The sequence below is a fragment of the Papio anubis genome, chromosome 18 (assembly GCF_008728515.1).
Source record: "Papio anubis isolate 15944 chromosome 18, Panubis1.0, whole genome shotgun sequence".
Taxonomy (NCBI): Eukaryota; Metazoa; Chordata; class Mammalia; order Primates; family Cercopithecidae; genus Papio; species Papio anubis.
Genome location: NC_044993.1, coordinates 21,212,329 through 21,225,500, shown reverse-complemented (window position 1 = coordinate 21,225,500; position 13,172 = coordinate 21,212,329). Strand labels below are relative to the sequence as shown.

The 13,172-nt window shown below is 41.4% G+C and overlaps 1 protein-coding gene across 13 annotated transcripts in view; it reads left to right on the top strand.

Moving 5' to 3' along the window:
• Window positions 1-12,071, top strand: part of ZFP90 (ZFP90 zinc finger protein) — a 38,699-nt gene extending 26,628 nt beyond the window's left edge. For 6 of the 13 annotated variants that reach the window (XM_021932095.2, XM_021932089.2, XM_021932094.2 and 3 more), the window contains 3 exons: window positions 1,554-1,680; window positions 2,029-2,124; window positions 7,953-12,071. In XM_021932095.2, coding sequence (XP_021787787.2) covers window positions 1,647-1,680; window positions 2,029-2,124; window positions 7,953-9,607 — 1,785 coding nt within the window. In that variant the 5' untranslated portion in view covers window positions 1,554-1,646 and the 3' untranslated portion in view covers window positions 9,608-12,071. Of the gene's footprint in view, window positions 1-782; window positions 1,681-1,930; window positions 2,125-7,897 lie in introns of those variants that run through there. The other 7 variants (XR_002519293.2, XR_002519294.2, XR_002519292.2 and 4 more) reach the window with 3 other exon arrangements.
• The last annotated feature ends 1,101 nt before the right edge of the window (window positions 12,072-13,172 follow it).

The window sequence follows — 13,172 nt, the reverse complement described above, 5'->3', positions numbered from 1 at the left end:
AATATTTATTACAGTAATGTTTATAATAGCACAATACTGGAAATAATCTCAGTACCTGCTGACAGGGACTAGTTCATTGATTCATTCGGCAAGTATTTTTTTAAGCACCCACTATGTGCCAGGCATTGGTCTCGGTGCCAGGCATGTAACTGTGATCAAGATAAAGTCCCTATTCCCATGGAGCTTACAGTGGAGAGACAGACAGTAAGGTAACAAGCTAATGTCTCTGATCATTGCTAGAAGCACAAGTGTTCTTTCTGTTGGAATCTGTTATGTTCTTGAGAGGTGGAAAGAATTGGGCAGTGAGAGAGAACTGGACTAGCAGGAAAATTAAACACGTAATGCAATGGATAGTGGAGGTGCTAAGGCAGCCTTTCTGAGGATGCCATGCTTGAGATGATGCCTGAATAACTGGTTAACTATTGTGGAGATGCAGGAGGCTAGGGAATAACAAACAAGAGGGCGGGGGTGGGAACAAGTTTGATGTAGTCAAGGAATATCAAGATCAGCATACGACAGCCTGGTGAGCCATGAGGGAATTGCATTTTATTCTCTTTTTTTGAGACAGGGTCTCACTCCGTCATCCAGGCTGGAGTACAATGGCATGATCATGGCTCACTGCAACCTCCGCCTCCTGGGCTCAAGTGATCCTCCCAGCTCAGCCTCCTGAGTAGCTGGGACTGTAGGCACACACCACCATGCCAGGCTAATTTTTTGATCTCTTATAGAGATGGAGTTTTGCTCTGTTGCCCAGGATGGTCTCAAACTCTTGGGCTCCTATAACAAAGGAAGTGAATGGGCTCAAGCGATCTGCCTGCCTTGACATCTCAGAGTGTTGGGATTACAGGTGTGAACCACCTGTGCCCTGCCGCATTTTATTCTTAATACAGAGAGGTGTTGTTGGTTTTAATCAGTAGGTACCTGTGGTACAGCTGTACTGTGGAGTACTATGAAGCAGTTCAATAAGGTGCAATTATTGCACTATGCAAAGATCTCCAGGATACACAGCTAAATGCAAAAAGCAAGTTGTAGAACAATATGTATGGTATTTCATAAAATAAGATTCTGTGTTGGGGTGTGAGTGTGGTTGAGCGGGGGGGTGGGGTGTTGAAAAACATGGACAAGGGACATTGTGTATACACCAAACTATTAAGAGTGGTTATTTCTGGAAAGTAAAGTGGGATTGGTTATGGGGGTAAAGGAAAGTCGTCACTTTTTACTACCCACTGTATTTGGATTTTGTAACAAAGAAAATGAATAGGCAGCAATGAATTGGTGATTGTATAAAAAGGCTTGGCTTTGAAGGAAACCAAGAAGATAGCTAGGTAGGGATACAGGTTTGCAGGACAAATTGCCCCTCATAACTTTCCTGCCTGCCATACTAGATCCTTTACAAAATTATGTAAACAGTGAGTTTATGTAACCCAACATTGCCTCCTCAGTCTAACAAATGTGTGATCACCACTTCTGATAGATCCTACGTTATGTTCCCAGCATTGCCACAGAACATTTGTGGGGTTGATCCCCAGTTGAGCAGGAATGTGATCTTACAGGAATCAGTGACATTCAAAGATGTGTCTGTGGACTTCACCCAGGAAGAATGGTACCACGTCGACCCTGCTCAGAGGAGCTTATACAGGGATGTGATGCTGGAGAACTATAGCCACCTGGTTTCTCTTGGTAAGGACCACTTCTCTGAGTGTCTTTCCTGCTGATGGGTCTTTCCTTCCTTGGTTGCTATAGTGGTGGTGCCCAGAGCTTAGGTAACTGTGACCAGGGTGCTCAGGGGTCAGAGTTTGTTCATCTCATTGGGACCCAGCTTTATGGGGTTTTGAGCCTGCTCTTTAGGTAAAAGGTCTTTATTTTGCAAAACTGGAAATAGGCAATTTGATTGCATGACTCCTTAAGTTGCACCTTTTTTTTCCTTCAGAGTTCCTGAGGATCAAGGACTAGTACTGACTTGTCCTTAGGAGGGTTCTTTGTCCACTTGCACAAACAACCAAATCTTGTGTATTTACCCATGAGCAGGATATCAAGTTTCCAAGCCAGAGGTGATCTTCAAATTGGAGCAAGGAGAAGAGCCATGGATATCAGAGGGAGAAATCCAAAGACCTTTCTGTCCAGGTAAATGAGTGAGAGTCAGGCATTAGGAATGAATGCAGATAATGGTACAGCTTAGGGAGGGGGAGGTACAGCTTAGGGAGGGGAAGGTACCCTCCAGCAGCTGGCTTGGGATTTCCTAGATCTGCAGAGGAGGCCGAAGCCATCGCCTGGCCAACACCTTGTAGGACTCTCCTCTTCAAAAGGGTGCCCCTGCTCTTGCTGGATTATTTTTCTTCTGGTGGCCTCTGATTCCCTTCATTAGAGATCCCTTCTCTTACTCATTCAGAATTGAACTCCCGTATTTCTTCCCTGCATTGAACTCCCATATCTCTTTCTTGTATTGCACTCCCCCATGTCTTCCTTGTTTAGTCTTGCTGCTTTCACTCTCAGATGCCCCAGACTTATAGGAAACACCCACAGCCTTCCTTGATTCTCTCTCCCTTCATAACCTGCCTTCAGACTCCGTGCCTTGCCACCATCTTCCTTCCATCTCATGTTCATGCTGATTTGACTCATTACCGCCCTCCACAGTTCCTGTAGTATCCTCCTCTCCCAGTTCCTTGCTTGTTAGTGCTTCTTAGCTTTAGGTCTTTAGCTTTTCTTGCTTTTCTCCCTAAGTGACTCTGCCTTAAGGAACCTGCCTTCTAGCCCCCTTTCTTCATTACCTCCTTAACAGAGTACCTGCCTCCTGGTAGCTGCAGCTCTTTATTCTATGCTGTAGACTCAGAAGTCTTCCTTATTTGTACCTGAGTTACTTTTATCCTTCTCAGAAGTCACGTAGTTCATATTAAATACATAAAATCTAAATTCATCACCTTTCATCCCCTGCCAGTATATTTTGCTACCTTGCCTATTTCCCATTTCTGCCCTTGCCTATTAGAACCCAATGAATTTTTAATTGCTCAGGCTGGACACCCTAATTAGTTTAGTCTTTTATTCCAACCCAGGTTGTTTTCTTCCTATGAGAAGTAGCTTAGATTTTCTTGCCTTTTATCTTCTACTGGTGGCACTGTAAACCAGGGCCCAGATCTTTAAATTAATTATTTATTTATTTATTTATTTATTTATTTATTTTATTGAGACAGGATCTCACTCTGTCACGCAGGCTGGAGTGCAGTGGTGTGATCTCGGCTTATTGCAGTCTGCCTCCCGAGCTCAAGCAATCCTCCCACCTCAGCCTCCCAGGTCGCTAGGACTATAGGCATGTACTACCACACCCAGCTAATTTTTTGTATTTTTGGTGGAGATGAGGTTTCACTATGTTGTCCAGGCAGGTCTCAAACTCCTGAGCTCAAGCGATCTACCCACCTTGGCTCCCAAAGTTCTGGGATTACAAGCGTGAGCCACCACACCAGCCTAATTTTTTATTTTGAGACAGGATCTTGCTCTGTCACCCAGGGTTGAGTGCAATGTCTCTATCACAGCTCACTGCAGCCCTGACCTCCTAGGCTCAAGCGATCCTCCTCCCTTTGCTTCCCAAAGTGTTGGGATTAGAGGTGTGAGCCACTGCTGAGGTCCCAAATTTAGATTGCTGTAATTCCCAGTTGGAATAGCTCACTCTGTTTTTTCTTTTTATAAATCTTTTTAAAATTATAGCTTTATTGAGGTATAATTTACATACCATGAGATTCACCCCTTTAAAGTGTAGAGGTCAGTGGTTTTTTCACATATTCAGATAGTTGTACAAACAGCAACACTGTCTAATTTCAGAACATTTTCTTCACCCAGCAAGCAACCTCATACCCATTAACAGTTACTCCCCATTCCCCACTCCTCTCAGTACGTGGTAACCATTAATCTAATTTCTATTTCTATGGATTTGTATATCCTGCATAGTTTGTGTAAATGGAATCATATAATATGGCACTGACTTCTTTCACTTACCATCATGTTTTCAAGGTTCAGTCATGCTCTAGCGTGTATCAGTACATCATTCTTTTTACCATTGAGTAATATTCCATTGTATGGATATATCACATTTTGTTTAATTATTCATCAGTTGCTGGACCATACTGGACTTTATTTATTTGTTTATTTATTGGAGACAGAATCTCACTCTGTCAGTTGCTGAACTACACTGGATTTTATTTATTTATTTGTTTAGAGACAGAATCTCACTCTGTCGCCCAGGTTGGAATGCAGTGGTGTGATCTCAGCTCAATGTAACATCCACCTCTTGGGCTCAAGCAATTCTCAGCCTCCCAAGTAGCTGGGACTACAGGCACGCACCAACAAGCCTGGCTAATTTTTGTATTTTTAGTAGAGATGGGGTTTCTACTAAAACCCCTGTTGGCCAGGCTGGTCTCAAACTCCTGGCCTAATATGATCCACCCACCTCAGCCTCCCAAAGTGCTGGGATTATAGGCCTGAGCCACCATGCCCAGCCACTGGATTTTAATTCTTTATCTTCTTTTTTTTTTTTTTTGAGACAGAGTCTCACTGTGTCACCCAGGCTGGAGTACAGTGGCATGATGCAGTGGCATGATCTTGGCCCACTGCAACCTCCACCTCCCGGGTTCAAGCAGTGCTTCTGCTGCAGCCTCCCGAGTAGTTGGCACTACAGGCGCACGCCACCACACCCGGCTAATTTTTTGTATTTTAATAGAGATAGGGTTTCACTATGTTGCCCAGGCTGGTTGCAAACTCCGGAGCTCAAGCAGTCTGCCTTCCTAGGCCTCCCAAAGTGCTGGGATTACAGGCATGGGCCACTATGCCCAGCCTAATGCTTTATCTTCTTAAAACTTCTGACAAACCCTTGCTATTACTCTCTGTACTTTACCATAGGAAATAGAAACTCCCTGATTCAGAAGTTCCCTCTCATACTTCCAGTATTATCTTTCTATTCCTGCTAAAACAGATCCCCTTAGGTTGAACTTCTCTTAATATTCTCTTTAAGTAGCATATCTTTTCCCTCGTTAGGCAATATATTCTGCCTATCCAAAGCCATTTGTTCTTTGAGTTCAAGATCTATCTAATCCATGAGACCAGATATATTTATTTATTTATATTTATTTATTCCTTTCCTGACAGCAAATATCATTTATATCATCTACACTATAAAAACTCAGATTTAATAATATGCCATCTGATGGTTTTACCTTTTCTTAGTTGCCAAAAGATTGTCTTGTTTCTATTCAAGCTCTGTTTATTATGGTATTTCTATATATTTTATCTGTGTGGCAGAGCATATAGAAAGCAATCAGAACATACTTGATTGATCAGTAAGAAATCTGGCTAGCAAGAGAACTTTTCTCATTTATTCATTTAAACAAACATTTTTGGTTTGTCCCACTGAGAACGATTCTTAAAAAAATTACAAGGCATTTTCTGCCGTCAGGAGTTGAGTTCTTTTTTTTTTTAAATATAGATAATTTAATGGTCATGGGAAATAATTTGAGGAAAATAAAATATATGTTATTAAATATAAGCTTATTTCATGAGAAATAATATTACTATTATATCAAAGAAAAATGGTTGTTTTTAATATCCTCTTAATTATGAAATTGATAATGTTTTATGGTGTCTTATAAAGAAAATTAAGCACTTGTTCAGGCTTTTGCTCAAAACTACATTTAAAGTAGGTTTTTTTTTTTCATCAACCAGCTATTTATTCAGATGATCTTGCTAGTTGCTATGAGTTGATTCTTATTGCAGGGTAAGGAATTTGGGGTTTAGGGCCTTATTCTGATTTCCTCTCTCAACGTTTTATTATGAAAATTTTCAAATAGGAAAGTTGAAAAAAATTTTACAGTCAATACCACATACCTACCACCAAGATTATCACATTTGTTGTTGTTAACATATTATATTTATATTATTTGCTTTGTTAACATGTTGTTTTATTTGCTTTATCATGTATTTCTTTAGCCATCTATCAATCCATCTTACTTTTTGATGCATTGCCAAGTAAGTTGCAGGCATAATTGCATTTCACCCCTATACTTTTAATATGTATGTCATTAACTAGAATTCAGTTTTTTTTAGTTTTAAAAGAAAATTTTAGGCCGGGCGCGGTGGCTCAAGCTTGTGATCCCAGCACTTTGGGAGGCCGAGATGGGCGGATCACGAGGTCAGGAGATCGAGACCATCCTGGCTAACACGGTGAAACCCCGTCTCTACTAAAAAATACAAAAAAAACTAGCCGGGCAAGGTGGCGGGCGCCTGTAGTCCCAGCTACTCGGGAGGCTGAGGCAGGAGAATGGCGTAAACCCGGGAGGCAGAGCTTGCAGTGAGCTGAGATCCGGCCACTGCACTCCAGCCTGGGTGACAGAGCGAGACTCTGTCTCAAGAAAAAAAAAAAAAAAAAAGAAAATTTTATATACAGTGAAATGTACAAGTCTTATATGTACCATCCGGTTGATTTTGACAAATGCATTCACTTGCCTAACCCAAATTCCTATTGATATGGAACATTTCCATTACTCCAAAAAGCTCTCTGCCCTTAGTTTTTAAAGGTTTTTATTCTTAAACCCTAAAAATTAATCAGTTTGCTCGTATCAGTGTTCTGAAGTAAAAACAGGGACTTAAACATCAATTTATTAGGCAGATTGAAATAAATCCTTTTTGGTCAAGGGAGATAATAAGTGTAGAACCAGGCCGGGTGCGGTGGCTCAAGCCTGTAATCCCAGCACTCTGGGAGGCCGAGACGGGCGGATCACAAGGTCAGATGATCGAGACCATCCTGGCTGACACAGTGAAACTCCGTCTCTACTAAAAAAATACAAAAAACTAGCCGGGCGAGGTGGCGGGCGCCTGTAGTCCCAGCTACTTGGGAGGCTGAGGCAGGAGAATGGCATAAACCCAGGAGGCGGAGCTTGCAGTGAGCTGAGATCCAGCCACTGCACTCCAGCCTGGGCCACAGAGCGAGACTCCGTCTCAACAAAAAAAATAAATAAATTAAAAAAATAAGTGTAGAACCAGAGCTCAAAAAGATGAAAACCACAGTACTGGTTGTAAAGACAAAGATGATTTGCCTCCTGATCAAGGACCTCCTTGATCTCCAAGGGTTATGCTTTACAAACTGAGAAAATACAGTATTTCAAATAATCTTTTCAGTTATGTCACTGGGTACAGATTTTCTCTGCAGCATTTGGAGACCTGGAACCTCCGAGTTGACAGTAAGAAAATTATGAAATGGATATATTAGAAAGACAGATTTTGTGGTGGTTTATAAAAGGATAGGAGTCATGGAGAGCATATAGTATCCTAAGATGGACTATGATCCTGTTCCATTTGTTATCTGTGCCTAACACAGTCCTGCTCACTTATTTCCTTATTTTCTTTTTCTTTTTTTTTTTTTTTTTTTTTTTTTTGAGACAGAGTCTCGCTCTGTCACCCAGGCTGGAGTGCAATGGCCGGATCTCAGCTCCCTGCAAGCTCTGCCTCCCAGGTTTACGCCATTCTCCTGCCTCAGCCTCCCGAGTAGCTGGGACTACAGGCGCCCACCACCTCGCCCGGCTAGTTTTTTGTATTTTTTAGTAGAGACGGGGTTTCACCGTGTCAGCCAGGATGGTCTCGATCTCCTGACCTCGTGATCCGCCTGTCTCGGCCCCCCAAAGTGCTGGGATTACAGGCTTGAGCCACCGCGTCCGGCCTATTTCCTTATTTTCTAACCAGCCCTCCTAGATGGGCTTTCCTCATTCTCTGGACTTACCACATACTCTGGATCTTCAGTCTTCACTATCATTTCTTCACTCTTCCTTTTCTCCATTTTGGGTCTTCTTCCCAGGATACAGGACTAATTTCAAAACAGAGTCATGTGTAACTTATGTCTCTTTCTTCATTCCTACTCTAGCAGTTTGTTTCAACAGGAAGGAATAGGGGACTTTTGTACTCTGGATTTCTTTCAGACTGGAAGACCAGGCCTGAGGTTAAATCATCACATCTGCAGCAGGATGTATCAGAAGTATCCCACTGCACACATGATCTCTCACATGCTACATTAGAAGACTCCTGGGATGTTAGCAGCCAGTTAAACAGGCAACAGGAAAACTGGAAAAGACATCTGGGATCAGAGGCATCCACCCAGAAGAAAATAATTACACCACAAGGAAGTTTTGAGCAATGTAAATTTGGTGAAAACTCTAGATTGAACACCAATTTGGTTACACAACTGAACATTCCTGCAAGAATAAGGCCTAGTGAATGTGAGACCCCTGGAAGCAATTTGGAACATAATGCAGATTTACTTAATCAGAATAATATTCTTGCAAAAAAGAAACCCTATAAGTGTGATAAATGTAGAAAAGCCTTTATTCATAGATCATCACTTACTAAACATGAGAAAACTCATAAAGGAGACGGAGCTTTCCCTAATGGAACAGATCAGGGAATTTATCCCGGAAAGAAACACCATGAATGTACTGACTGTGGGAAAACCTTTCTCTGGAAGACACAGCTTACTGAGCATCAGAGAATTCACACTGGGGAGAAACCCTTTGAATGCAATGTGTGTGGAAAGGCCTTCAGGCATAGCTCATCTCTTGGTCAGCATGAGAATGCTCATACCGGAGAGAAACCCTATCAGTGTAGTCTCTGTGGGAAAGCCTTCCAGCGCAGCTCCTCCCTTGTTCAACACCAGCGAATTCACACTGGAGAGAAACCCTATCGATGTAATCTATGTGGGAGGTCCTTTAGGCATGGCACATCCCTCACTCAACATGAGGTCACACATAGTGGAGAGAAGCCCTTCCAGTGTAAGGAATGTGGGAAAGCCTTTAGTCGATGTTCTTCCCTTGTCCAACATGAGAGGACACATACTGGAGAGAAACCTTTTGAATGTAGCATATGTGGGAGGGCTTTTGGTCAGAGCCCATCCCTTTATAAACATATGAGAATTCATAAGAGAGGCAAACCTTACCAAAGCAATAACTACAGCATAGATTTCAAGCACAGTTCATCTCTCACTCAAGATGAAAGCACTCTTACCGAAGTGAAATCCTATCATTGTAATGACTGTGGGGAAGACTTTAGTCACATTACAGACTTTACTGACCATCAGAGGATCCATACTGGAGAGAACCCCTATGATTGTGAGCAGGCTTTTAGTCAGCAAGCTATTTCTCATCCTGGAGAGAAACCCTATCAATGTAATGTATGTGGTAAAGCTTTCAAAAGAAGTACAAGTTTCATAGAGCATCACAGAATTCATACTGGAGAAAAACCTTATGAATGTAATGAGTGTGGAGAAGCCTTTAGTCGACGCTCATCGCTTACTCAACATGAGAGAACCCACACCGGAGAGAAACCCTATGAATGTATTGACTGTGGGAAAGCCTTTAGTCAGAGTTCATCCCTCATTCAGCATGAGAGAACTCATACTGGAGAGAAGCCCTATGAATGTAATGAATGTGGGAGAGCCTTTCGAAAGAAAACCAACCTGCATGATCATCAGAGAATTCATACTGGAGAAAAACCCTATTCTTGTAAGGAATGTGGGAAAAACTTCAGCCGAAGTTCAGCTCTTACTAAACACCAGAGAATTCATACTCGAAATAAACTCTAGGAACTGCGAAATTAAGGAATTTGCAGAATGCTTTAGCTAAAATGTTGTTCTGATTCAGGATCAGAGGATTCTTAGAGAGAGAGCTTGGGAATGTAATGAATTATGTGTGTGTTTATATGATGTGTGTGGAGAAAACTGCCAGTAAACAGATTTTTTTAATATAAATAAAAGACACATTTTCAGATCTGATTACAGACTAGTGTAAAAACAACTACATATATCATATGTAGCTGATTGGGGATGAAATGCCCATATGTTGGACTTTATAAAGCTTTTGAATATATGTATGCAGGAGATCGTCAAGTTTCAACATCTTGGCTTATAACCCCCAATGTCAACAGCTTTTTTAAAAAATAAATTCCTGCAGTAATGACAAAAACTCATTTTAAAAATTGCTTGACAACTGTACTCAGCTGTAGCTCTTACGTTAACTTCATCGTGGAAACCAGTTCCAACTCCAGGAAGGCACCATTCAAAGAATTAGATCAACTAGCCCAACCACTTCATTGTACAGATGAAGAGACTGAAAGCCAAAGATGTGAAGTGGTTTCCACAGTATGATACAGCCCATAAAGGTAAAGCTGGGTTAAAAATGCAGGTTTCCTGGATTTGGGGCCCCATGGCCTTGCCAGTGAAAAGGTATTTTCAGACTCAGGGCTTTAAAATAAATTTTAAGATACATCAGATACACAAACATTTAATGAGCACCTATGGGTTGGACACTTTGGGAATTCTTGAAAGCATAAGTGGCAGCAAAATGTATGAAAATTTATCACAAACTATTTAAAGCAACTTCTTGGAGGCTTATAAACCACAATTTAACAGAAACTGTAGAGAGTTGAACTACTAGTGACTTTTTTCCCTTTTCCCAGTTACAATTATACTTTCAGCTAACATATACCAGTTTTACAGAACTATTAAGTCCTTTTATTGTACTTTTTATGGCATGCCCATGAAAAAGCACTGCCTTAAGCCTACAGTATCAGATCAATGGGAAAACAACATAAAACTAAGAGGAGAATTTTCTCCTGTTAATTTTATTGCAGAAAAGTATAAGTCTAATTGCCCATTGCTGTAATTTTTGTCTTTTACTCGGTTTAGAGAAACAACATGCACTGGCTGATTCTATGTGCAAAGAAAATATTTCACCATTAAAAAAATTAACTTGGCTAGATATGGTGGCTCACACCTGTAATCCCAGCACTTTGGGTGGCTAAGGCAGATAGACTGCTTGAGCCCAGGAGTTCAAGACCAGCCTGGACAACATGGTGAAACCCCATCTCTTAAAAAAAAAAAAAAAATCCAAAAATTAACTGGGCTTGGTGGCATGTAGCTGTAGGCCCAGCTACTCAGGAGGCTGAGGTGGGAGGATCACTGGAACCCAGGAGTGGAGACTGCAGTGAGATGAGATCACACTACTACACTCCAGCCTGAGCAACAGAGCAAGACACACACACACACACAACTTATTTTAGTTCTATAATGCTTTTCCATTAGTAAAGCATCAGCTAAGCTTCAGTGGTCTGCCCCATCCCCTAATGACTCCCATAGGCTATCCTAAAGGAATTTCCAGAACCTTTGTTGGTGTGTTGACATTGACCATGCAGACCAATTTGGGCGCAACTGGATATTGATTCCTTTTACACAAGAGCTGCCTCCCAAAGATAGATAAATTTTCCCAACCCTGATTATGAATTGTGGGGCAGGATGATATTGGTGGTATTGATGGTGAACCTTTCCTACTGGATTCTTTGCATGCCAGATAGCAGGATCTATTGCCTTTCTCTCATCATGGACAGCATGTGGCAGCACCCAAGTATTCTTCATTCTTTACAGGAAAAAAAATGTGCATGGGGGCTGAAATGTGGTATGTGTAGCTCAATTAGCCTATCCTCTGTGATGCAAAATGGAATATTCCATGGCAGATCTGCCCTTCTGAGATGTTGACCATCCAAAAAACCTTGTTTATGGTGCTCCATGATTAGCTCACACACAATGCCAAGGCCATGCTTGTATTGTCTGATACATAGTTTGACAATGGGTAATTCTACCCAGACCCTCCCTACTGATTGGCTAGGATGCCTGTCAGGAACTCATTTTGCTACTAGTTGTTTGGGGATCCCCATAGTGGACTACTTTCAGGAATGGCATGAATTGTAACAAACTGAGTGCTGCCCCCACTGTTAGGGAAGTTTATAAAAACTTAGTTCCGGAAGACCCAAAGGAGACCACTGGTTTGTGTTTGCAGCTTGGCCTAGATCCAACCACCACTCTCTGAACCTCAGCACATCTTCATTGACAGGGAGGGAGCCCAGGACATATGTGTGGCTCATTGACCAGAAGACTTTCTTAGTCCCAGCAGCCATGCATCATGCACTTATGGATACCCAGCGTTTTAGGGCTATGTGAAATGCATCTTTGTAACATCATTGTATTCTTTCAATAAATAACGTTCTGAGTTGAATGGGAGTCAGTTTGTCTTTTTCAATTTTCAGAACTTGGCTAAGATTAAAGAGTGGTGCACCAAGAAGGAGGAACTAACTGCTAAAGTCATCACAACCAGGTGAGTTAATAATAGCTACCATTTATTGAATGCTTACTACTTTAAAGACATTGTGCTAAGTGTTTCACATCTGTCATTTCATTCAATCCTTATAACTTCTGGTTAGTGGTGTGGTGGTAGCTCTTGTCTTTGCCCAGCATTTTCCCCCTTTTCCTCTTGTAACAATCTATTGTATTGACTGTAGGAACCCAAGTCAGGATGTCCCTGGGGCTCACTGATAGTTCTAGGGGCAGACATGAGACCTAGTTCAGCTAATCAGAGTCCTTTGCCAGAATTTTTTCAAAATAGAGCTGGAAGGAGCTCTATTTTGGTCTTTTGTGTTGCTAGGCCAAAAGATAAAGGCCTAGAGCTTCCTGGAACCTGATTTCTTACTGGAGATGGGAAGTAGGAGAGGACAAGGTTGACATGATGGTGTTCTTGTTTCTATTTCCTGATGTCCTTAGACCTGGCTCAATTTCTGAAGGTCTTGGGATTCAGGGATCTCCCCATCAGTCCCAACAATTTCTCCTTTTTGCTCAAGCTAATTTTTTATGTTTCTGTTGCTTGCATTAAAGAAACCTGAAATATGTATGATATACTTGTATCTGCCTGAGCATCTAGCACACCTTCATGGAAGATGAGAAAAGACTTCTGCACTTTTAGCCATATTGATGGTAGTGATGCTTGATTTTTCTATAGCTGCAATAGGCTTTTCATTTTGCAGTATTCTGACTTCAAGATTGAGCACTTTTTAAAAATACTAAGGTGGTTAGTTCCTACTCATCTGTTAAAAATGCAAATGGTGCTTCAGGAAAGGTTTTTCTGACTCTTCTATTTCAATTACATTGGTCTCCCTTTTAAAAATTTTCATAGATTACTGTTAATGTCCTCCATGTTACCACAGTTTGTATTTGTGATTATTTGGTTTTCTTTTTCCTACACTAGATGGTGAGTTCCAGGAAGGCAAGAGTCCATGTCTGTTTCGGTAGCTCTTTTTATTACCCTGCTAATTGATGCCAGGCA